This window comes from Stenella coeruleoalba, assembly GCF_951394435.1.
Source record: "Stenella coeruleoalba genome assembly, chromosome: 21".
In the NCBI taxonomy this organism is placed as follows: domain Eukaryota; kingdom Metazoa; phylum Chordata; class Mammalia; order Artiodactyla; family Delphinidae; genus Stenella; species Stenella coeruleoalba.
In genome coordinates this window covers 6,244,817-6,269,272 of record NC_137167.1, presented here as the reverse complement: position 1 = coordinate 6,269,272, position 24,456 = coordinate 6,244,817, and the positions used below count along the sequence as shown (strand labels likewise).

Here is a 24,456-nt window from a genome sequence, read left to right as displayed (position 1 = left end):
AGCATTCCTAAGGCAAGTGGAAGAAGGACATGGTGCCAGGAAGTCTGGGGAGCTGATAAAATTTTATTTAAAGACAGGAAACAACTGAAAACAGGCAGAGTTTCTAGTTTAACCTTGACAAAAAGGACGCTTCAGTATTTAAAAACTTCTCTATAGCCACAAACTGGATATAACACAAATATACACAAACAAATAGATCTATCTACCAAATATTAAGAAAAAAACTGAATCCAGAGTATAAAGGAAATCACATTTTTCAAAATATTCCTTTATTCAAATAGTTTTTCAGGTTGTGTCACATTTGGCCAGGGTTTGTGAATACAGAGGATGGGCATCACCTAGAAGCCACACTGAAACTGACAAATGTGCATCGTCACAGAGGAAGGTAAAGATTCTCAGGCTGTCACCTAGCAGTAGAAACAACTTTGATCCCCATCACCTTTTCTGTGAGAAGGGCTTCTTCTTTAAAATACAAAATTTAATAACTTACAGACTTTTACCTCTTTACTCAAGCTCTTCCTCCTGGAAACATTAATGATTAATGATTTTGAGTCTGAAAGCTGCCACAGTTTATTTTTAAAGGAAAATAGCTTTGGATGGGGTTTGTGAATATCCTTAAGATTTTTTTTTGTGTGTGAGATGAAGCAGGATTTGTGGTTTTAAAGTAGTATCTTATTTGGGGTAAGATTTCAATTTTAGTTTGTTTTCCAGATTTTTCTTAGAAGTTTTTTTTTCTTTTTCTTTTTAAAAGGGGGCATCCTTGAACCCTCTTAAGTTCTATGCAAAATTTTATGTTTCTGTGCATTTTTCTGGGGAGAAGGTCCAGTTTCTTCATGACCCACAACAATTTAAAATGTACTGCCTTAGAGTGTAGAGATTATAAATAAGAATCTATCAATTATTACTGTTATAAAGAAGGTTAAGGTCAACGTGGTACAGAACTTTCAGGACAAAATAGAATAATCTGTTTTCACTTTTACATAATTGCCACCATTTAATACCGTAAGAACAGTGGTCATATTAATCAGAGATAATAAAGCTGAAACTCTTAGGAAAACTTCATAATGATAGAGCATATTCAGAGTTATTTTAACTGGGATTCTTGGTCTTTATGTCAATTATTATGAGACTAAACTTTGAGCAGTTCTACCTTGATTGTTTCTAGAATTTATAAGTTGCCCGAATACCAGGCTCTTACTTTGATTTACCTTACAAACCCCATTTTTACCTTATATTCTTTTCAACTCAGATTGCAAGGGATGGGAACTAAGTTTTAAAAACCACTTATAATTCAGAACATTTTCTTTTATTCCCAGTGATTTGGGAACTCGAAACCTTGGCTGTCTCTTTCCCTATGACTGATTGCTATAGCCCGCACTGAGAGATTCTGGTACCATGCTTATTTTGACAGAATGTGTTCAGTTTCTCTTTGCCCCCCAGATCACATCCTAACTGTACCCTGCACTCAGTAGTAATATCCTTTAAGGAAGAGTCTGCTTTTCTTTCCAGGGGCTTGAGGCCCCTCATATTATCTTACCTAATCATGAAGAACAGATTTACAGTTACTTGTATGAAATCTTTTTTTTTTTTTTTTTTTTACTAGTCTACAACATGGGCTCTCTAAACTGGTAAATACTACTTTTTTGATAGGAAAAGTCTGCCAAGAGGATGGCTGAACTCAGCCATGTTCAGCTATCCAAAACATAACTGGAATGAGGAAATTACTGTACTGGATATATTCCCTCTCAGGCATAATAATGATGAAACAATAGGGTTTATCATCAGGCTCAGTTCAAATGCTTAGCTTTAAGCACAACAAATATAATTTTGAGTTTCATTCTACCTACTGAAAACACCCAAACGAGCATTCCAGGTTGGCAACATTTATTCTGCAATTTAAACTCAGAAAGTCAGAATTTCAGTGTAATTAAAATCCATCGTCATTTCTACTTCTGAAGATTTTTCATTGGTTCAGCTTCCGATCTCCACCGCATGAGGACTCAGGGTCACAAAAGGCACAAGGCTAAAAATATTCACTTTGCTTATCCTGTTGGGTCCACTTGCTCCAAAGGATTGATTATACAGCAACGCACAGAAATAAAGTGTATGGAAACCCTCCTGCAGCTTATAAGTTAATCACTATCCTTTATATTTTTTGTATATGAGGAAAGGTGCAAACTTGATACCCACAATACTGTTTGCTTGTCATTTCTAGTCTGCAAGGTGAAGTTTGGGTTGAAAATCCACAGTCCAAAGAAACCTTCCTAACCAAAGCCATTCCCTCCAAAGAGGAAGGCAATGGTCAGGTCTGATAATAAGGAAGAGTTCTGAGCCTGTAGAGATGAATTCAGGAGACTTACCTCTCTGGGCCAGGGTAGCTGCTCTTTTTAGTAAACAGTGCACCAATTGCTGCCGTCACTTGGCATCAGCCCTCCAGTAATAAGCAAAATAAGGTCAACAAACCACCAAATCCCAAGTCCTCCAAGTGTCAAGAGCTTCCCTACTGCTGTGCCAGTGTGTCCCAGACAGAAACGATCTACTCCAAAACATCCCAGGAAGAAGGAGTAGAGCAAAGTGGTTATGAAGTAGTGTCCGGTATACCTACACAAAGGGAATTAAGAGGAAGATGATTACCATGTGAAAATGAAAACACTTAACGATTAGTGAATTTCACGTAAGTGAAAAGATGGTGAGGCAGTCCCTCTGTGACCTCTTAACTGCCCCCCATCCCGCCCCCAAAAAGGAAAATCTCTAGTTTGTCTAGACCCTCAAAAGAGTACTTGCTAAGGTATGGAGGACCTTTAGGAATCAATACAGAGCTGGACTGAACAAGAAACTATCAAGCACATTTGCAAGATAGGTATGCTGGTAGGTGTGGAGTCTGGGCCCCCATCCCTCCTACACAGGCTCCTTTCCGGAGGGAGGCTGCAGTTCTGAAAGTAGTTCTCTAATGAGGTGTTACCTTCCCTTAAATGAACACTGATCTCCATATTCCTTTTCTGCTGTTTTGTGGCACCTAACAACAGGACTTCTTTGTAAGGTCTTATGTACTGTGCATAAGACTGTACACAGTCTTATGTACAGTGATAACAGTCAATTGCAGATGCTCTAACAGCATCACTTAACACAGTCACAGACTCTCCATTAGCAAATGGTACATGTAAGTTCTGTGCCTTCAAGCGGAGTTCACGGAAATAACCCTAATTCTTTAAGGTAATACCTGATTTTCAGGGAGAAGCGTCCATACTTTTCATAATAAAATCTTTATTCCTGAAAATCTAAGGCTGTCTGCAAAGGATTTATGCCTATCCTAGGACTTTGGGAACTACATCATCTGGTCCAACTCCTTCATTTTTCAGATGAGAGGACAGAGACTCTGGGTGGCCAAAGGTCCTTAGCTGGTTGGTGAAAGAGACATTTAGAATTCACAGCCTCTGGTCTCCTGTCCGGTGTCCCCTCTGTTATAACTACATTGTTGGTGTCCATGGAGGATGCACAGTAGTAATCATGCTGCCCCTTTAACACTTAACGGTAAAAGAAAAAGTCACATCAAGAAATGACAAAACAGCTCTACCATCATCCAAGTAACAGCTACTCCATTCAGAGTAACACTTACTTTATACAAGGTTTATTCTCTCGTAGGAAGGTCCTAGGACTGGCACATTCGATTCCGTCCAGGGCGTGGCACTGTACGGAGGTGTGTTCCACATCACTGTAGGCCTGACCACCGAACTGGGGAAGAACGACCAAAACAAAACAACCGACCAAACTCACCAGAGCAAGTAACACAAAATATATCTTTATATTAGTAAAAGCTGACTCAGGACAATAATTATTCTAACAAAGGTGAGGTAAAGCTCTGCTAAAGAGCAAGGAGTGCAGCGACGTGCTTCAAGTGATTTTACATTAGTCCATCCCAAATGTACATTGTTTTAAATAAACTCTTTTTTTTCTTTCCTTATGACTGCCTTCTTTAATAATATAATAAAAAAGTTTATAATCAGTTTCATTAAATGCCATTTAGAATAAACACAACACTTTATCCTGTATTTACAGGAAAAAAGAGCACATTACTGAACATTTGGGAATGGGTATTTAAAAAGTCAACGTGTAGTTGAGGTCTGTTTTATACATATTATAAACGAACATCATTAGGAAAGAACTCAGAATATCAGCTGACTCAGGACTTTACTTCAGTCACAAAACTGTGATTTTCAGATGCCTGTAATACATCTATAGTATAAGTTTAGATTCCAGAAAAAAATTTCAGAACAGGACCTCTGACCCTTTGTGTAACTGAATGCTTGCAGAGAAAGCACAGCTGTACATTCTCCACTGGCACCTTATTAAGTGCTTCACTACTGTTTTTGCTGAAACATTCCTCAAATGGAAGGGGTGGGTCCTCCCCCAAGACACGGGTGCCTGAATGTTGACAGTCCTCCAGGACTTCTGGGGGAAGTGACAGTCCGAGAACCTTGACAGGATCAACCCAGTGTTTAATGAAAATGGGTAAACGTAAGTGATCTCTATACAACACTCACTCAAACTTTTATCAGTAATTACCCATAGAACAAAATCTCATTGTATTGAAAATATTTCTTTACACATGACTGATAGTAAGAGTGGCCTTTTTGGCCTTACTACTTTCAGGTTTATTCCTCTGTGTCTAATTTAGCACAAAAAATATTTTCCATAATTCTCTTATAGCTGACTCTGGCTTGACTTGCATTATGTGGCATAATATACATAATGGTGAGTCCACAGTGGGGAGGAAGTATGTGAACTTCACTGGTTTTGGGGAGACTGACTAGGAAGCATGCATCCAGCTTTAGGGATACTATTAATGGAACTGAATGGCTTCTTTCCATTCCAAGAGGCCACTGTTATCAAAGGCTTCTCCTGAATGCTGTAACCTCCTACAAAGACATACACTGATAGACCCTACCTATTTCCTAAGGACACAGTGGAAACTGCTTGTGTGGTGAAAAGAAAGGTCACTGGCAAGAGGATCTTTGCTCCAAATGCATGTGTAACAAAGATACTGCTCAATCCATCATCAGTTTTAGAAACTGCCTAAACCTTTCTTTTGCTCTTTCGGGAAAGTACATACCTTGAAGGACTGTCAGGGGTGATATTTGAGTTCCAAATCTGTCAATCTCAATGGCCAAAGGAACCAAAGACAGGTTGGTCTTTGCACCTGGGTAGTTTTGGCACAGAGACTGCTTCTTCCTGAGGAAGCTAAATGTCTTGTTCAGCCACTGACCCTAGCCATGCTGAAAATTTCCAGTAATAGTCATTCCAATGAATTTTACAGAAAGGTAACTTAATGCCCCTTATACTTTTCTGTAACAGCATTTAGCCAGTACTATTTCTCTATGGAAGAGTTTGCTCATAAAACAAAACAAAAACCCACCTTGAGACAACCATAACCAAGTTCCTGGGATGCCGTTGCATTTCCAACATGATCCACTGGGTCTTCACATTCTATAAATTCATCGGGTCTGTAAATCACCAGTAAAAGCATCACTGTCATCATCATTAAGGTTTTGAAAATGGCTGTTTACATGTATATAATCAAAACAGGCAAGAGAAATTTCTTTAAGTTTTCTGGGGGTTAATTTCATTCTGACTCTTCCCCAAGACAAGAAATGCTGTCAGTTAGGCTGAAGCACAGCCAAACAGCCATCCAAATGACCTTTGGTTGTGCCAGGGGCGTGTTTCTGGTCCTATTTCTACACGGATTCTACCTCTGCCATGGCTTCATCTCTTCCCTAGGCAAACAGCCACAAGGTATGAGGGCAAAATTGAAGCCAAAGGATTCCCAGCCCTCTTTGCATTTCCCAAACGCCTTTTCTTATTTGACTTAAAAGAGAGGTTAAAAATTTTGACTTGGCTCTGCAACAGTAAGGATATTCTTTTTTTTCTTTTTGGTAAGGAAGTGCCTTGTAGGTACAAATAACTTACTCCAATTGTGCCCCACTCAGTAGCAGCACCTACGATGGTTTCTCCTTAAGTTAAAGGGAGCAGGACAGAGAAGGCACAACACGTATACTTCTTCCGGAGGCTATATGATGTCACTCCTCCCTAGTTCTCCTCTGTGGGGATCCCAAAGGATCTGCCATCGACACACAGGGTTTTCCCCTGCATGAGTGAGACGAGTGAGAAACCTGTCACGATATTTACTTCCCGCGTTTTGACTTATCAGGTCCTCAGGTGGAGAGAGGCTGGGGGAAAAAAGCAGCCTGCCTCCCTCCCTTCCTCTCCCCTGCATAACACCCATATGTCCCAGGCCCCATCTCCATCTACACCCGCCTCGACGACTGCGTAGCTTACAGGTAAGAGCAAAGGATGACTGGAGAGTGGGGGTCGCCATATTCCCAGCTCGCGGAGCCGGTGGAGCTCTCCGGGTGGGCGGCGCCAGCGGATGTGGGCTCGGGCTCGGCGGTAGTGTTGTGCGAGTGGCTCCGAGAGACACAATGCAGCAGCAGGAGATTCCCCATCAGCAAAGCCGCCTGGCCGCAGAGGAGTAAGTAACTCACCGGGCAACCACCCAGCACCATCTTCCCGGGCCCAGTGGCGGAGACCCGGACTCAACCTCAAACCCCGGCCGGCACCGCCGACCCAAGCCCTGCCTGGTCAGGCCTCTCCGCGTAGCCCCGCTCCTCGCCGCCAAACAGCCAATGGGAGAGCAGCTCGACGCTCCGCCCGACCCCCGACAGCTAATAAGAAGAGGCTGCGCAGGAGGCGGGGCTGCGCTTCACTTGTGCCTGTCAATTCCGCTTCTGGGTCTGACGCTCCGCCTTCTTTTGCCTCGATTGCTTCTTCCAATGGGCTCCCTCGACCCCCGAAGTAGGCGGGCCTTGGAGGGAGGAGGCGGGGCGGATAGTGATGGGCGGGGCAGACTAGTGAGGGTCTTAGGGGCCCGATAGAAAGTCCGTTCTCCCGCCGGGGACGGATCGCTCTCTACGTCAGTGTAGCCAGCGCCGCGTCGGGAGCGAGCTCGGACCAGAGCCGACTTGCGTCAGTGCCGAGCGCGCGCATCGCTGCCAGCTCTGGGGCCCCGGCAGGGCTGGGAAATGGTGGAGCGGGCGGAGGCAGGGGCGACCGAGTGTTGAGGGGAACCTGCGGACTCGACCGAGATGGGATCGGGCGCGGGCTCGCCCTCTGGGACCCTCTGCTTCCTGTGGCTGCTCTTGTTCGGCTTGGTGAGCCCAGCCCTCGGTGGGGCTCGGTCAGGTGGGTGTCCGCCCCCAGGACCCTTTGGGATTCGCGTTTCTTAGGGCTGGGATGCTCGGAGTTACCCTGTAGTGACTGGGAGTGGAGGGGCCTGGCCTGGGGACTGAACCCGGAGTCGGAGGCGGAGCCGCTCAGCTGTGTGTGGACAGTGCTCGGACCCGAAGCTCGGGGTCTGGCGCCCCAAATTCTTCTCGGCACTGTTCTCGGGTCTGGTTCCTCGTCCTCGGTCTCATGCTGGGCAGAGCCTTTTGCGGCGCGCCCCACCCCCATCTCGCGAAAGGCTGGGGCCCCCAGACCCCCTCGGGGCGACTCTGGGTCCGACCCTGACCTCGGGGGCTCGGCTGAGAGCCTTGGAGGCTGGGTGCGCGTGGAGGTTTTGAGAAGTGCTTTGAGAAATGGAGCTTGCTCTTGCTTGTACAGTCAATGTCACTGGGAAGCAGACCGGGAGATGGAACTTTTGCTCCAGGTTATCATGATTTGAAATTTTGATGTTCATTTTATTAGCGGAGTCACCACTAGGTACACAGAGCTAAATTTAGCGATGGAATGGGGGGGGGTTCTTATATTTTTCTTGGGCCATTTTGTTGTAGTAAGAATACTTTTTTGGAAACGAAGTGCTACATTTCTATAGCCAAACGGTCTTTTATCTTCTTTTTTATTGGGTTGGTAATATCTCAAATACGGACGAATAATCCCTGCTCTGCTTAACTCACAGGATTACAGTGAGAATTAGATCATTTATGTAAAATCGCTTTTGACTTGTGAAACTAACCTTGAATATATAAGGTATTTGTATTGGAGATACCCAAACATAGTGGAAACAAACCGCCAACACACTAGCTTCTTTCTGGAAACACCTTCTTTCTTTATTTTGGCTCGTGTTAAATTATTGTTTGCACGGTTGTGTTTTCTTTATCAGCCATAGAGTATGATGGAGAGTGGGGGTTTCTACTAAATCTTTATCTTGAGAGTTGTTCAAAGGTGAAGATTTCAGTGCAGGACTAAATTTAAGTTTTTTCTTATGTTTGGTTTATTCTTTTTCAATTAGGTAAATTTGCCCCATGGCAGGAATTTTGAAGCTCTAAATACTGAAACTTTATTGATGGGAAGCTACCAAATCTTTTATGGTTGAGACGGTTTTTGCTGTGGTATTCTATATGGTTAACATTTACCAACATTTAAGGGGAAGTAGGTTAAACATCTGGAGTTTTAGTAATCCATGATTCTGTTTATTGCATACCCGTATATAGATGGATGGAATATCCTTATGTTTTTTAACAGCAGCTTTAACAGTTTATGGCCAGTCCCTCACTGAAGCATGTGTACGCTTTCAAAATTTAGTCAGCGTTTATCAAACGCCTATAAACACCAAGCTCAATGCTTGTGGAGGGGCAGAAGGTGACCAAATGTGCTGGGTCTATCTGAGGGATATAGGGGAAGGTTTTATTGACAAAGTGATATTTGAACTGATCTATATAGGTGAATGTTCAAGGAAAGGAATAGGAATTCTTTCTAAGCAGAAGGGTTTTTGCAAGAGTATGGAGAGGTATGAGGATAGTTAGGGAATGATGAGAATGTCACCAGGCAGTCTACATGAAAGGGAGGCACGGAAAAAACCAAGGTAGGTTGCTACCAGCTGGGGAGAGTCTTCTTGTGATGTGCTGTGGGGTTTGGACTTTACCCTGGAGGAAGTTCTTTGGGCAGGATGGTTTTTAAGTAGGGATGTGGCATAACTAGATTTGCGGTTAATATAACTGGCTACACAGTCGAGGACAGAATATAGGAGGGAGGGACTGGAGGCTGGGAGAGAGCAGTTAAGAGGCTTTTGTACTAGTGTGCAGTGAGTCAACTCATGTTTCCCTACGGGAATGTTCTTCCAAAATCAGCTGACCGAATTTTTGCAATACAGGATGTTTAAAGCAGCACTGAAACCTTTTCTGCTAATGAAAGAGGAATTTGCGTACTCAGTAAGTACCACCTACACATCCGGTTACATTAGGAGTTAAATAGGTTTTGTAGGATTTTTTTTTTTTTTACCATTTATAACATTGTGTCGATGAGGAAATGTAGTATAAATTCTCAAAAGCTGACACAGTAAACGTTATATATTTTTTTAAACTGGGGCTGACAAAGGTAACTTTGTATCATTGTGAACAATAACAAAGGGAATCAGGCAGGTATGAAACCTCATCTGATTTCTTCTTTTAAGATAGTGATTATGATGTGCAGACCTAGAATTTTTTTTGTTTTTCAAGACTAGAATTCTAGAAGAAATGAGATTTAAGGCTTACTCATGATGAATCATAAGATGAACTACATGGTAAGAACTTAGGTCTGTACTAATTTTGTTTTTAGGTGCCTGTGAATTATTTGGATTTGGTATGTTTGTGCCGAATAGGAGAATGTAGTCTTTTAAATATAAAGATAATTTGAGTTTCACTTTTATGTAAAAAAATAAAACATTTATAATTAAAATATGCACAGAACAAGTTGCTGGGTTCCAAGACAGTTTTCCAAACACATTTTAAATTTTACCTTACCGGGAATTCCTTGGTGGTCCAGTGGTTAGGACTCCGTGCTTTCACGGCCGGGGGTGCAGGTTCGATCTCTGGTGGGGGAACTAAGATCCTATAAGCTGAGTGGCGAGGCCAAATTTAAATAAATAAATAAATAATTTTTACCTTACCAAAGTTGACTTTATATGTGTGTGTGTGTGTGTGTGTGTATGTATATATATATATATATATATATATATTTTTTTTTTTTTTTTTTTAATCCTAGTTTGTGGTAGAATCCCCCCAAAGATGCAAGCTTTAAGTAACCGGAAGCATTTTCTTGGAATAGCCACAAGCTCAAATATATGACATAGATAGCCTCATGATATTTCTTTTTTTTCTTTAATGCCTAGTATATAGCAGAGTCTTGGAGTTATGCCACCTTTGTGTTAGAACTATGGGACTGCCGCATAAGTAAATCTGGTCCTCTAGGTATCTCAGTAACTAACCTCCCAACCACCCTGCCTTTGAATGGGGCCAACATGGACCCAATTAAAGTTGAATTGCACTTTGAATTGTGTAGTCTTGTTCATATATTACTGTAGTTTATTTTTCATTTTGTGAAAGTGTTATTTCAAATCGTTTTCCCCAAAGTGATCATGTGTCGGGTACTGCTTGAATCACACCCTTCAAGAATGAGTTAGGGAACCTGAGAAGTTCACTTATAAATACTTTGGTCAGTTATTAAATATGCAGTTGTTTTCGTATCGGTTTATGTTGATTTTAACGTAAGAATTAGAGTATTTCAGCTTATAATAAGTAAAAATGATGTCACTGCCAAACATTTGCATACTGTAGGATAAAACCCATTCCCATCCATGGGAAATGCTTCTTTCCTTTTGACACATTTTCCTTTTAATGAGATTTTTTTATGGCTTAACTCATTTTTGGAAGGTTCCCCCTACCCCTTCCTTTAGTAGCCCCTAAGAACTCTCATACAAGTAGAGACTGGGAGAGCCTGTTCCACATCCATTGACACATTGGCTGCTTCCGAGGGGAGGGTAAGCAGTCAATGATAGAGTCATACAGTGAAATGTGGCATTGCATTAACATGACAAATTGTGGGCCGTGAGGATTTGTGGAAAATTGATATGAAAGGTGCTAATCATAAAAAATAAAGCTTATTTTAGGTTGTACAGAATCATTTGCAATTATGAGATCTATGTATGTATAGCTGTAAAGATCAAAAGAGATCATTTACTCAATACATTTGTTGAATATCTACTGTACCAGTGCAGGAAATAGGGGATGAGTAAGGTACCATCCTTGGTTTCAAGAAACTTAAATTCCTTGGTAGAGGAATTTAAATTCTTTAGGGCATTAAATCTTATAAATGGTGAGTGTTTTTCCCAAAGGGCCACTTACAAACAAACAATAGCAAAAGCCCTATTTCTTTTTAAATGTAAAACTGAGTAAATGTAAAAACAAATTATAACGCAAAAAATGTCAGAATGTAGGACGTAACAGTGGAAATTATAATTATGTTTGAAGATAGCTATTAATATATAATATATGTTTACTGGGCACTGACCTTGTGAATGGAATGGAAAGATATGGCCCAAAATACAGCAATTTATGGATCTAATTGCAATTTCTCTTCAAGAAATAACTCAGACAACAGAATTATCTTCTTCATCTTGTATGTGAAACCCAGGTTTATTTTCTATAGTGAAAGTACTTAAGGGTGGTTCTCTGTTTACACAATAGGTGGGAAGGAAAGGAGAAAAGCCCTTGGCTGAGGGTTTACATTTGTTTGCTTTGCAATTAGGTAGAATTCTTTTAACTTATATCCGTCTACAGTTGTAACCGAGGAAGGGCTTCTGTGTCCAGGGCACAGAAAGTCAAACTCTGACAGCGGGTGTTTGCAGCAAAGTAAGGGTATGTTGCAGGGCGCCAAGCAAGAGAGTGGAAGATAAGTCTCAGATCCACTCCAGCTTGGCTTTTTGAGTGAAGTGTTTTGTTTTGTTTTTTTTAAAGGGGAAGAACAAAGATGCTGGGATTAATCATCATCTTCTGACATTTCTTAATCCTGGTTTTGGGAGTCAGAATGCCTCTGGTTTACATTCTCTGGCCAGGTGGTCCATGGCTGGGGGTCTATGAGGGCATCTTGCTCCGGAGAAGCAACCTGAGTTTGTACGTGAATGATAGTAGTATCTACAATAGCAGTTTTAGGCACATAATGATGTTATCAACGACAGCAATCTCAGTCATCTAACTCTGGTTGATTAGTGTTCAGTTAGCACAGGATTGAGGTCAGAGAGGGCAAGAAAGGGGATAAAGTTTTGAATAGAGAGATTAATCATAAACTAAGTAAGGGGATTCATTTTTAGGGGGACTCAGTTTTTCAGATGCTATTACAAAACATGTATTTAGGCTTCCTCCAAAACACAGTACGTAAAAATATCTAAGGAGTTAAAGGAAGAAAGAAGTGCAACTAACACCTTTTTCTTTCTTTTACTAAATTTAAGACACTTTAAGTTTCATGTTTCAACTCTTATTTTTTAATACATTTATTTATTATTTTATTTATTTATTTTTGGCTGTGTTGGGTCTTCGTTGCTGTGCACGGGCTTTCTCTAGTTGTGGCGAGCGGGAGCTATTCTTCGTTGCGGTGTGCAGGCTTCTCATTGCGGTGGCTTCTCTTGTGGAGCACGGGCTGTACGTGCGTGCGCTTCCGTAGTTGTGGTGCACGGGCTTGGTAGTTGTGGCTCGCAGGCTCTAGAGCTCAGGCTCAGAAGTTGTGGCACACGGGCTTAGGTGCTCCGTGGCGTGTGGGATCTTCCCGGACTAGGGCTGGAACCCATGTCTCCTGCGTTGGCAGGCGGATTCTTAACCACTGCACCACCAGGGAAGCCCTCAACTCTTACTTTTATCTCCAGCCCATGTTTTCTAGTAATGTGACTTTTGATGGTGTGCATCAAATTCTGATAAAATAGTTTGTATTTTCCATGGAGCTGATTGTATTAAGATTTTAGTTTTCATTGTGAACTCTATACCAGTGGTTTTCAGGGGGGGTGATTTTGCCCCCAGAAGGCATCTGGAAGATAGTTTTAGTTGTCACACTGGTGGTGCTTCTGGCCAGTGGTGGGTAGAGGTCAGGGATGCTCCTAACTATCCTACATTGCACAGAAAAACACCCACAGCAAAGAATTTTCTGGCCTCAAATGTCAATAGTGCTGAGGCTGAAGCTTTATAGTACAAATACTGTTGATGCACGTCCTCTATAGTGACATGGGAAACTTGATCTCTAGATTCCCACGAGCAAGTGCTACTATTTGGAATTAAAAACAAAAAATAAAAGGAATTTGGGGAAAATCTATGCAAGGTATGAACGGGAAAAAGAATAAAAATAAGCCAGGACTAGGGATGAAGGAATGTTGAAAAAATACAGGAAGAAGGGGTTTCATACAACCAGTGTATATTGTTTTTCAATGACATAACCAAAATATGTGCATTTCTTATGATGTTTTGGAACTCCTATGGCATTCAGAAAGTGGATCCTTGGATTTTAAAACCAAGAAGTCAGTATCAGAATAACAGCTCTTATATGTAAATAGAAGTTATTTTGGGGCGGTATAATTTTGAAAGCCTTTAAAAAATAAAAGGTTCATTTTAATTTTTTTTTCAAAACAAGAATTGTGCATTAAAATGGGAGAAAGGGTAGAATGTGTCTTATATTCCTTTATTGGACTTTCATTCTTCTCTAACCATCTTCGTAAAAGATCCATAGCTTCAGTCCTGGCCTGAAACTAGCTATGTGACCTTATAAAGTCACTTAACATGTTTCAAAATGAGAGCTCTTTAAATATGTGCCTGCTCATTTGTAGTTGTCGTTTCTGACGCATTTCTTTTTCTCTGTGATGTTTGCTTCTGAGTTGTGATGAAAAGATTTCAGTTTAGTTGCATATTGTTTAGCTTCTAGTATAAGAGTTGCCTGAGCCTATTAACATTTTAATCCCTGCCTGTAAGGATTTACTTAAGAAATCTTTTATTTTGAAATAATTATAGAATCATAGGAAGTTGCATATAAATGCACAGGATGATTGACTTTTTTTTATCACACAGAGCTTCTCCTCTGTAACTCACTGAAAGCATTTATTCCTGCCATCTGTTCCTGCCATTACTTCTAGAGTGACTGTCTTAGTAGTTGAACAAATTACCATGATCTAAAAGAAAAATATTAAGGATAATATTGAAATTTGTGTTTTTAGGAATTTGAGAAAACTGAAGGTCCTTGAAAGGTTTATTCTGGGTGAGGAAATAGTCCTGTACCTCAGTTAATTTAGGATGAAGGATATTTCTACTTAGTGATTTGAAGCCTGCTTCTATCAAGGCCACAGATTTCTTTTGACACGGCTCCCATTTGGCAACTCCAAATATCTGAAGGATATTTTATCATAGTATGTCGTAAGTATGCCTTAGATCAGCCAGCCCCTGGTTGCTTTTGTGAGTATTGGAGTCTATTTCTGGTATTTTTATGTAATGACGTGAAGCCCCATTTAGATGGTATGTTATGCCTAATAAGATTTAAGGGGTTGATGGGTAAAGAGTTTGCAGAGTGTTAGTATGACATGTTGTACTGAATGAGATTTAATTTATATTTTCCTGTTTACATTGTATCTTTAAAAATTCCAAACTAGACAAGGTTATAGACATTTTTATGTACAGTGTTAGCTTGTGGAAGGTTAGGTGAAGATGCTTCATTTTAATTTGCATTTGAGAAATCTGAGAGGCATAAGGCAATTAAGGAGTGAATGAACTTGGATCCAAAGGAGAGGAGAGAGCGGGAGTGAGACGGTATCATAGTCTGGATGCGAGGTTAATGAGGCTGATGGGAAGACAGGAGGTGTTGAGATAGTAGATAATCAGTACTTTAAATAGTTTGTGCTTTTCTTTTTTAATTGAAGAAACACTCCTTTTTCCCCGTTTTAATTTCAATGGTAATTTGGGGTTTCAAAATACTCATTATAAAAACAAATTCAAACAATACGGACATGCATGAGTACAGGAAATAAAGTCTGAGTCCTTATCTCATTACTCTCTGGTTCTATTCCATCGTGGTAGCTGCTTTAAACAAGTTTGGTACATTTACTTATGATACTTACATGTTTGTTATGACACATCTTATAGTCTCATATATATGATATATGTTATAATTGTAATGTTTCATAGACACTATAAATAATACAGAGCTTATAAAGTGAAAAGTCTCTCCTCTCATCCCACTCCCTATAGATAACTACTTAAAAAATAATTATTTTACTATTGAAAATTTTAAACATACAAAACAGTAGAGCGAAGAGTAATGAACTCCTCTGTACCCATTACCCAGTTTTAATATAGTTTCATATATCTCATCCCTCAAACGCACACTGGATTATTTTGATGCGAATCCTGGATGTCATATCATGTTGCCCTTGAATATTCAGAATGAATCTCTATGACATAAGGACTTTTAAAGAAAACATTACCCACAATATGCTTATTACACTTAAAAAATTAATACTAATTCCTCAAGATCATCACATATCTATACAGATCACATATCTATAAAATTTCCCTGGTTGTCTCAGAATTTTTTTTTTTCTGTTGATTTATTTTAACTAGGATCCAGATAGGTCCAGATATTGCATTTGGTTATATGGCTCTTTTAATTTATAATGGTCCCCTCTTCCTTCTTTTCATGGCATTTATCTGTTCAAGAAATTCTACTTAATGAATTTATTTCCTGAATTGATCCCCACTGAGTAGAAGCTGTGAATCTGTTCTTCCCTCAGTGTTTCTGTTTGTGTATGCCATTCTCAAGCCTCCTCATAACAAATGTGGTTTTGGTATATGGAGATATATAGAGATAGAGGTTTTTCATCCGTGGTCCTTAGATGGTGACCATCTACTTCGTCAAGTTCTCTGAACAAACTGACATGCCATCATTGGCAGTTATGCTGGAGGAAGAAGAGATGTGTTGGATGTATTGAGAGACTGTATCAGATGCCAACATGGGGTGTACCTTCCTAAGGGATTTGAATGGGCCATTTTAATTATACCCAAATTTTGCTTAAGTGATGACTTTACTTTTTTTCTAGTTATCTTATTTTTTAAATAATATATGATTATTTAATACCTTTGATAATTTCAAAAATACAAAATGGAAACCTAACAATAAAACTTTGTATTTATACATAAATCCTGCTTGACTGCTTCAATGCAATGAATCAACATGGCTTTCTGCTCATTGTTTTACTTACTTATTTATTTTCATTTTAATTTTTTTAGGTAGATTTACTTATTTTTTTTCATTGAGGTATAGTTGATTTACAATATTGTATTGGTTTCAAGTGTACAGCAAAGTGATTCAGTTTTATATATATATATATATATATATATATATATATATTTTTTTTTTTTTTTTAAAGATTATTTTCCAGTATAGATTATTATAAGATATTGAATATAGTTCCCTGTGCTATATGGTAGGTCCTTGGTTTTTTTTTTTTAAATTTTATTGAATTATAGTTGATCTACAATGTTGTGTTAGTTTCAGGTGTACAGCAAAGTGATTCAGTTATACATATACATATATTCATTCTTTTTCAGGTTCTTTTCAGTAGGTCCCTGTTGTTTATCTGTTTTACATATAGTGGTGTGTATCTGTGAATCCCACACTCCTAGTTTATCCCTCTCCCCTCTCAAGTGATGAGTTTAGAACCCAGGCCCCACTCAGACGTGACTCCACTGTGTAATGAGCTATACAGGATTGGAATTGGGAGGAAGTCTTGCATGATGGTTCTGAGTACTTTATTTTTAATACATTTTATCTATTCAACTTTTTAGGACAGATTAGTGGCAGTAATTTCATTGGAGATAATTGCTACATTGTTAGGTATGTATTTATTAGAGTTAATCCATCAGGCATTAAAAGTAACTTTTCCCTCTTATTGTCCTTGGCCGTATTGTAAGTATCCCCGTACCATCTCAGGGTATCATTCATGTTGGGTGAGGGTGGGAAAAGAGACAGTAGTAAACGGTGCCAGGTTCTAGATGCCTTCCCTCCATTTCCCCACTGGAGCAGTTTTTTCCTTGTGTTTATGCCTTAAGATTTCTTTTAAGACAAGGGATTAGGGTTTATAGCTAAAAATTGTTTGAAAATGATTGCTGTGTATATACTGTTTGGATAAAGGCCGACATCCTTTTTTAAGAAATACATTTCTTCCCCCTCATACTTATCTAGTATATTGCTATTTTCCTATAAAACGTTGTATAAAACTATATATATTTTAGTGTGGGAACATCAGATGATTTTTCTATGAATTGAACATTCAGCTTTTGATTTCCATTGTATTTTAGGACATGTAGTTTTTCAGGTTCAGTTGTTATATAATGTTTGTTATTCCTTTTTCTGTAGGCTTTCAACAGACCTCCCATCTCTCTTCTTATGAAATAATAACTCCTTGGAGATTAACTAGAGAAAGAAGAGAAGCCCCTAGGCCCTACTCAGAGCAGGTAAGTTATCTCTTGAGAAATATATATGTATTTAAATTTCACTTTTTTTAAGACAGGGTGTTATTTTCAGGAGTGATTGGTTCAGTGAGTAATGTCAGCCAGTGATTACGGCACTGGTGTCCATTGGACATTATTCTAGTAAAGTGACATACTGATCCTTAGTAGCTTTTTTTTTTTTTTAAAGACAAAATAATCAACTTGAAACATAAGAGGATGAAATAGTCAGTTAAGTAAAATTCTATGACCAGGGTAGGATGCTGGTTACATAGATTTCTGACCCTTACCTGACTGGTGATGGTTACAGTGGTCTTGTTATAAGAATAAGAATTCACCTCTCTCTCAGTGTGTGACAGGTAGAGTACTACATGCTGTATCTTTACTGACACTGGAGAATAGTAGTATGTTATATGCATGTATTTCATATCTGGGAATGTTTGCTCAAAAGTGAGTTTTATCTCCATATCAGAAGAAACATAATATGCTAACAGGGTAACCAATGCACAAAAATTAATTTTTATACTATTTTTCTCTTACTGTAAAGCTCAGAAATAATATATTTGGATATCAACTGACTTTGCAAACCCTTCAACTTTATAGAAGTATAATTTAACTTTATTATAGTTTAACAGTAACAGGTGATGAAGGATAGAGAGTTTAGCTTATTACCTCTGAATTGCCGATATATTTCTAACGATAAGGCAGCTTGTCCATTGTTTAGGGACTAGGCATAGTGAAGAGAACATTGGAGTTAGCGTCAGGAGCTTTTAGCTTTAGCCCTCCCTCTGGGTGCTACCACGAATTGGGTAGATCATTCGTCTTCATTTACTTCTTTATAAGTAAGGAATAAATGACTCTAAGATCTCCTTCCAGTGGAACAGTTTATAATTTTTCCTTGTTTTGAACCGGACATTCTACTCTTTGATTTTTGTTTTGCCTTTAGAGTAGAATTAATTTGTGTTTTCATTGTTATTTTCCCCCTTTTCTTCACTTAGCAGCACAGGGACGATGTTTTCTACTTTATCGTGTCTCTGATGACCTTTATCAACACTGCACACATAGATACTTGGGATTGTAGTAAATGTCCTGCATGCACCCTGATAAATATTTGGGGAAGACGTGGAAGCACTGTTTAAGCACTGGGGATATGGCAGTGAACAAAACAAACTCCATGCCCCTGTGGAGCTTCCATTCTTGTGGGAGGAGAGGAGGAGACAAATAAGCAATACAGATTAATAATAGAGATTACTTAAGATGGTAAGAAGTGTTCTGGGGAAAATTAAAGCAGGGAGGGGGTTGGGAATGTTGGAATTGGGGGTGGGGGTGAGGGGGTAGGACGGTTTGTGTTTTTTAATAGGACAGCCCGGGAAGACTTTACTAAGAAGGTAACCCTGGAGCAGAGCAAAGACCAGAAGGAAGGGAATGAGCAACCCAGGCAGCTGTTTGGGGGAAGAATGTAATATCACAAAACAATTCTCAGATTCTCAGAATTCTTCTCAGAGGATATGACTGTGATGTTTTTACATCCTATGTTTGTCCAAGAGCAGAAAGGATAGAAACGCACACTCCAAAACTGTGGCGTTGGAAGGAGCTTGGTATTTTTGATGCCTCAGTGGAGAGAGAGGTAGATGGCAGAGTCCTGAGGTCCCCACACAGGATGTGGAAGCAGAACCCCAGGACCTGGATCTCAGTCTTGGCCTTAGAAGTCAGATGTTGAAGTGCCCTAGGAAAGGAGATCCTGCTGTTTCTTGGCAAAACATTCACTTAGAGTCCAGAAACAGTAGGGAGAATAAGAGGACACTCCTGATACTATTATTATTTGTTGAGTCCCTCCATGACTGTCTTTTTTATTAGAATTATGGCAAAGTTGAATCCCCTGGTTCTAGAGATCACATTAAAGTGCTTCTTGCTAATGAAACAGTGAGTCACTGGGCAAGTTATTTTAGTGTTTGAGGTAGAGAAGAGGATCCCACAAGCTGAGGATGTGTAAGTGTAAGTTGCCTCATCACACTGTTATTTAATGTACCACTAATTAAGAAAGGAACAGAGTGCTACCAGTTAGACTGCTCTGCCTCTGTACGATGTATCCGGATTTCAAAGGTGTTCACGTGAGGGGGAAAGTCTGTTTAGAAGCGATGAAATGTGTTGAGCCATGTGAAGATATAAAATCATAAAACGCTATTAATTTCGTCTAACCAGAACGAGGGAATATCTTTTGAAACTAAGAGGTTCATTTCATTTAAAACAAAAGGAAGAACTACTTTATACTATAGGTAATACAGGGATGGACTTAGTAAAAATAATCCCTTAAGTTATAGCTCAATTATAAATGAATTTAAGAAGAGTTTAGATAAACATGCAGGTTGTTTTCCACAGTAGTTTATTAAAGGAAGGTAGGGATGATCAGAGTATATTTTTATGATTTACGAGTATATTTAAGGTTCTTTCATAAAATAGTTCTAGTCAGTACCAAGTTATTTTCATTCAGGATGGAATTTCTGTTGTTGAAAAGTTATTTAGAAGATAGTGTTTTATTGTTCTTTTCTCCTTTGTGCATTTAGGTATCTTATGTCATTCAAGCTGAAGGAAAAGAGCATATTATTCACTTGGAAAGGAATAAGTAAGAAATTTAATTTACTTTGGCTTTTCAGTAATTTTTTTTTCAGTGCTATATGGGTATCTTTTCTAGTTAGATATTGCTTAGTAGATTGATAAAAAGGTGAGAATAATAAGAGTAGATGTATGGAAAAAGCCATACTATTTTGCATTTCCATTGACATTAGAGCAAAGGAAAATAAATCTAAATTAAAGGAAGAGAAAGTTGTATTTAAGAAAACTTTAAAATCATGATCGGCCCAAGAAACAGCTGAGCAGGGGGTAAAGAAGTCTTTAGTAGTTTTATCAGTCTGCTAGAGCTGCCACAGCAAAGTACTACAGATGTAAACAACAGACATGTATTTTCTCACAGGACTGGAAGTCCAAGATCAAGGTGCCAGCAGGGTTAGTGTCTGGTGAGGGCTCTCTTCTTGGGTTGCAGATGGCCACCTTCTGGCCAGTGCTCATATGACCTCTCCTTGGCCTGTGTGCACAGGAAGCGGGGTAGATGGATGAGCGAGCTCTCTGGCTTCTCTTCTTGTGAGGACGCTAATCCTGTTGGCTCAGGGGTCCGCCTTATGACCTCATTTAACCATAACTTCCTTAGGTGGCCACATCTCCAAATACAGCCACTCTGGGGGTTAGGGCTTCAACATAAGGATTTTGGGAGGGGGACAAAACATTCAGTCCATAGCAGTGGTCTCTCACCCCCCTTTTTAATCTCTTCTCATTTTGTCATGTTTTCACCTGATCCCACCTCAGTAAGGCTAGTGATGTATATACATGTGCGATGTCTGGTCTGCATTCCTATGCTCTTTTTTCTTTTCTTTTCTTTTTTGTAACATCTTTGTTAGAGTATAATTGCTTTACAATGTTGTGTTTGTTTCTGCTGTATAACAAAGTGAATCAGCTATATGTATACATATATCCCCATAAACCCTCCCTCTTGCGTGTCCCTCCCACCATCTAGGTGGCCACAGAGCACCGAGCTGAACTCCCTGTGCTATGCAGCTGCTTCCCACTAGCTATCTGTTTTATATTTGGTAGTATATATAAGTCCATGCCACTCTCACACTTCGTCCCAGCTTACCCTTCCCACACCCCATGTCCTCAAGTCCATTCTCTACGTCTGTGTCTTTATTCCTGTCCTGCCCCTAGGTTCATCAGAACCATTTTTTTTTTTTTTTAGATTCCATATATATATGTATTAGCATACGGCATTTGTTTTTCTCTTTCTGACTTATTTCACTCTGTATAACAGACTCTAGGTCCATCCACCTCACTACAAATAACTCAGTTTCATTTCTTTGTATGGCTGAGTAATATTCCATTGTGTATATGTGCCACATCTTCTTTATCCATTCATCTGTCGATGGACACTTAGGTTGCTTCCATGTGCTGGCTATTGTAAATAGAGCTGCAATGAACATTGTGGTACATGACTCTTTTTGAATTATGGATTTCTCAGGGTATATGCCCAGTAGTGGGATTGCTGGATCATATGGTAATTCTATTTTTAGTTTTTTAAGGAACCTCCATACTGTTCTCCATAGTGGCTCTATCAATTTACATTCCCACCAACAGTGCAAGAGGGTTCCCTTTTCTCCACACCCTCTCCAGCATTTATTGTTTGTAGATATTTTTGATGATGGCCATTCTGACTGGTATGAGGTGATACCTCATTGTAGTTTTGATTTGCATTTCTCTAATGATTAGTGATGTTGAGCATCCTTTCATGTGTTTGTTGGCAGTCTGTATACCTTCTTTGGAGAAATGTCTATTTAGGTCTGCCCATTTTTAGATTGAGTTGTTTGTTTGTTTGTTTGTGGTAAGCGGGCCTCTCACTGTTGTGGCCTCTCCTGTTGCGGAGGACAGACTCTGGACGCGCAGGCTCAGTGGCCATGGCTCACGGGCCCAGCTGCTCTGTGGCATGTGGGATCTTCCTGGACCGGGGCATGAAAGCTTGTCCCCTGCATCGGCAGGCGATCTCTCAACCACTGCGCCACCAGGGAAGCCCAGGTTGTTTGTTTTTTTGATTGAGCTGCATGAGCTACTTGTAAATTTTGGAGATTAATCCTTAGTCAGTTGCTTCATTTGCAAATATTTTCTCCCATTCTGAGGGTTGTCTTTTCATCTTGTTTATCGTTTCCTTTGCTGTGCAAAAGCTTTTAAGTTTCATTTGGTCCCATTTGTTTATTTTTGTTTTATTTCCATTTCTGTAGGTCAAAAAGGATCTTGCTGTGATTTATGTCATAGAGTGTTCTGCCTATGTTTTCCTCTAAGAGTTTTATAGTGTCTGGCCTTACATTTAGGTCTTTAATCCATTTTGAATTTATTTTTGTGTATGGTGTTAAGAAGTGTTCTAATTTCATTCTTTTACATGTAGCTGTCCATTTTACCCAGCACCACTTATTGAAGAGGCTGTCTTCTCTCCATTGTATATTCTTGCCTCCTTTATCAAAAATAAGGTGACCATATGGGCGTGGGTTTATCTCTGGGCTTTCTTTCCTGTTCCATTAATCTATATTTCTGTTTTTGTGCCAGTACCATACTGTCTTGAGTACTGTAGCTTTGTAGTATTGTCTGAAGTCAGGGAGACTGATTCCTCCAGCTCTGCTTTTCTTTCTCAAGATTGCTTTGGCTATTCGGGGTCTTTTGTGTTTCCATACAAATTGTGAAATTTTTAGTTCTAGTTCTGTGAAAAAATGCCATTGGTAGTTTGATAGGGATTGCATTGAATCTGTAGATTGCTTTGGGTAGTAGAGTCATTTTCACAATGTTGATTCTTCCAATCCAAGAACATGGTATATCTCTCCATCTGTTGGTATCGTCTTTAATTTCTTTCACAGTGTCTTATAGTTTTCTGCATACTGGTCTTTTGTCTCCTTAGGTAGGTTTATTCCTAGGTTTATTATTCTTTTTGTTGCAATGGTAAATGGGAGTGTTTCTTTAATTTCTCTTTCAGATTTTTCATCATTAGTGTATAGGAATGCAAGATATTTCTGTGCATCAATTTTATATCCTGCTACTTTACCAAATTCATTGATTAGCTCTAGTAGTTTTCTGGTAGCATCTTTAGGATTCTCTATGTATAGTATCATGTCGTCTGCAAACAGTGATAGCTTTACATCTTCTTTTCCAACTTGGATTCCTTTTATTTCTTTTTCGTCTTTGATTGCTGTGGCTAAAACTTCCAAAACTGTGTTGAATAACAGTGGTGAGAGTGGTCAACCTTGTCTTGTCCCTGATCTTAGAGGAAATGGTTTCAATTTTTCACCATTGAGAACGATGTTGGCTGTGGGTTTGTCATATATGGCCTTTATTATATTGAGGTAAGTTCCCTCTATGCCTACCTTCTGGAGGGTTTTTATCATAAATAGGTGTTCAATTTTGTCGAAAGTTTTTTCTGCATCTATTGAGATGATCATATGGTTTTTCTCCTTCAGTTTGTTAATGTGGTTTGTCACATTGATTGATTTGCGTATATTGAAGTATCCTTCCTGGGATAAACCCCACTTGATCATGGTGTATGATCCTTTTAGTGTTCTGTTGGATTCTGTTTGTTAGTATTTTGTTGAGGATTTTTGCATCTATGTTCCTCAGTGATATTGGCCTGTAGTTTTCTTTCTTTGTGACATCTTTGTCTGGTTTTGGTATCAGGGTGATGGTGGCCTCGTAGAATGAGTTGGGGAGTGTTCCTCCCTCTGGCATATTTTGGAAGAGTTTGAGAAGGATGGGTGTTAGCTCTTCTCTAAATATTTGATAGAATTCACCTGTGGAGCCATCTGGTCCTGGGCTCTTGTTTGTTGGAAAATTTCTAATCACAGTTTCAATTTCAGTGCTTGTGATTGTTCTGTTTATATTTTCTATTTCTTCCCTGTTCAGTCTCAGAAGGTTGTGCTTTTCTAAGAATTTGTCCATTTTTTCCAGGTTGTCACCTTATTGGCATATAGTTGCTTGCAGTAATCTCTCATGATCCTTTGTATTTCTGCAGTGTCTGTTGTTACTTCTCCTCTTTTATTTCTAATTCTGTTGATTTGAGTCTTGTCCCTTTTTTTCTTGGAGAGTGTGTCTAGTGATTTATCAATTTTGTTTATCTTCTCAAAGAACCAGCTTTGAGTTTTATTGATCTTTGCTATCATTTCCTTCATTGCTTTTTCATTTATTTCTCATCTGATCTTTATGATTTCTTCCCTTCTGCTAACTTAGGGATTTTTTTTGTTCTTCTTTCTCTAATTGTTTTAGGTGTATGGTTAGGTTGTTTATTTGAGATTTTTCTTGTTTCTTGAGGTAGGATTGTATTGCCATAAACTTCCCTCTTAGAACTGCTTTTGCTGCATCCCATAGGTTTTGGGTCGTCGTGTTTTCATTGTCATTTGTGTCTAGGTATTTGTTGATTTCCTCTTTGATTTCCTCAGTGATTTCTTGGTTATTTAGTAGTGTAGTGTTTAGCCTCCATGTGTTTGGTATTTTTTTACAGATTTTTTCCTGTAATTGATATCTACTCTCATAGCATTGTGCTTGCAAAAGATACTTCATATGATTTCAATATTCTTAAATTTACCAAGGGTTG

General features: G+C 39.3%; 2 protein-coding genes across 2 annotated transcripts in view; one reads left to right on the top strand and one right to left on the bottom strand.

The window, feature by feature from the left end:
* Positions 1-16: 16 nt before the first annotated feature.
* TM2D2 (TM2 domain containing 2) lies at positions 17-6,688 on the bottom strand. Its single transcript, XM_079909251.1, has 4 exons — positions 6,334-6,688; positions 5,414-5,501; positions 3,617-3,732; positions 17-2,601 (listed from the first exon to the last, which is right to left on the bottom strand). Exons 1-4 carry the CDS (start codon positions 6,558-6,560, stop codon positions 2,388-2,390), a joined length of 645 nt encoding a protein of 214 aa, XP_079765377.1. The 5' UTR covers positions 6,561-6,688; the 3' UTR covers positions 17-2,387.
* Positions 6,689-6,934: 246 nt separating this feature from the next.
* Positions 6,935-24,456, top strand: part of ADAM9 (ADAM metallopeptidase domain 9) — a 102,974-nt gene continuing 85,452 nt past the window's right edge. The window contains exons 1-3 of the mRNA XM_079909269.1: positions 6,935-7,236; positions 17,194-17,291; positions 19,850-19,908. Coding sequence (XP_079765395.1) covers positions 7,140-7,236; positions 17,194-17,291; positions 19,850-19,908 — 254 coding nt within the window. The 5' untranslated portion in view covers positions 6,935-7,139. The remainder of the gene's footprint in view (positions 7,237-17,193; positions 17,292-19,849; positions 19,909-24,456) is intronic.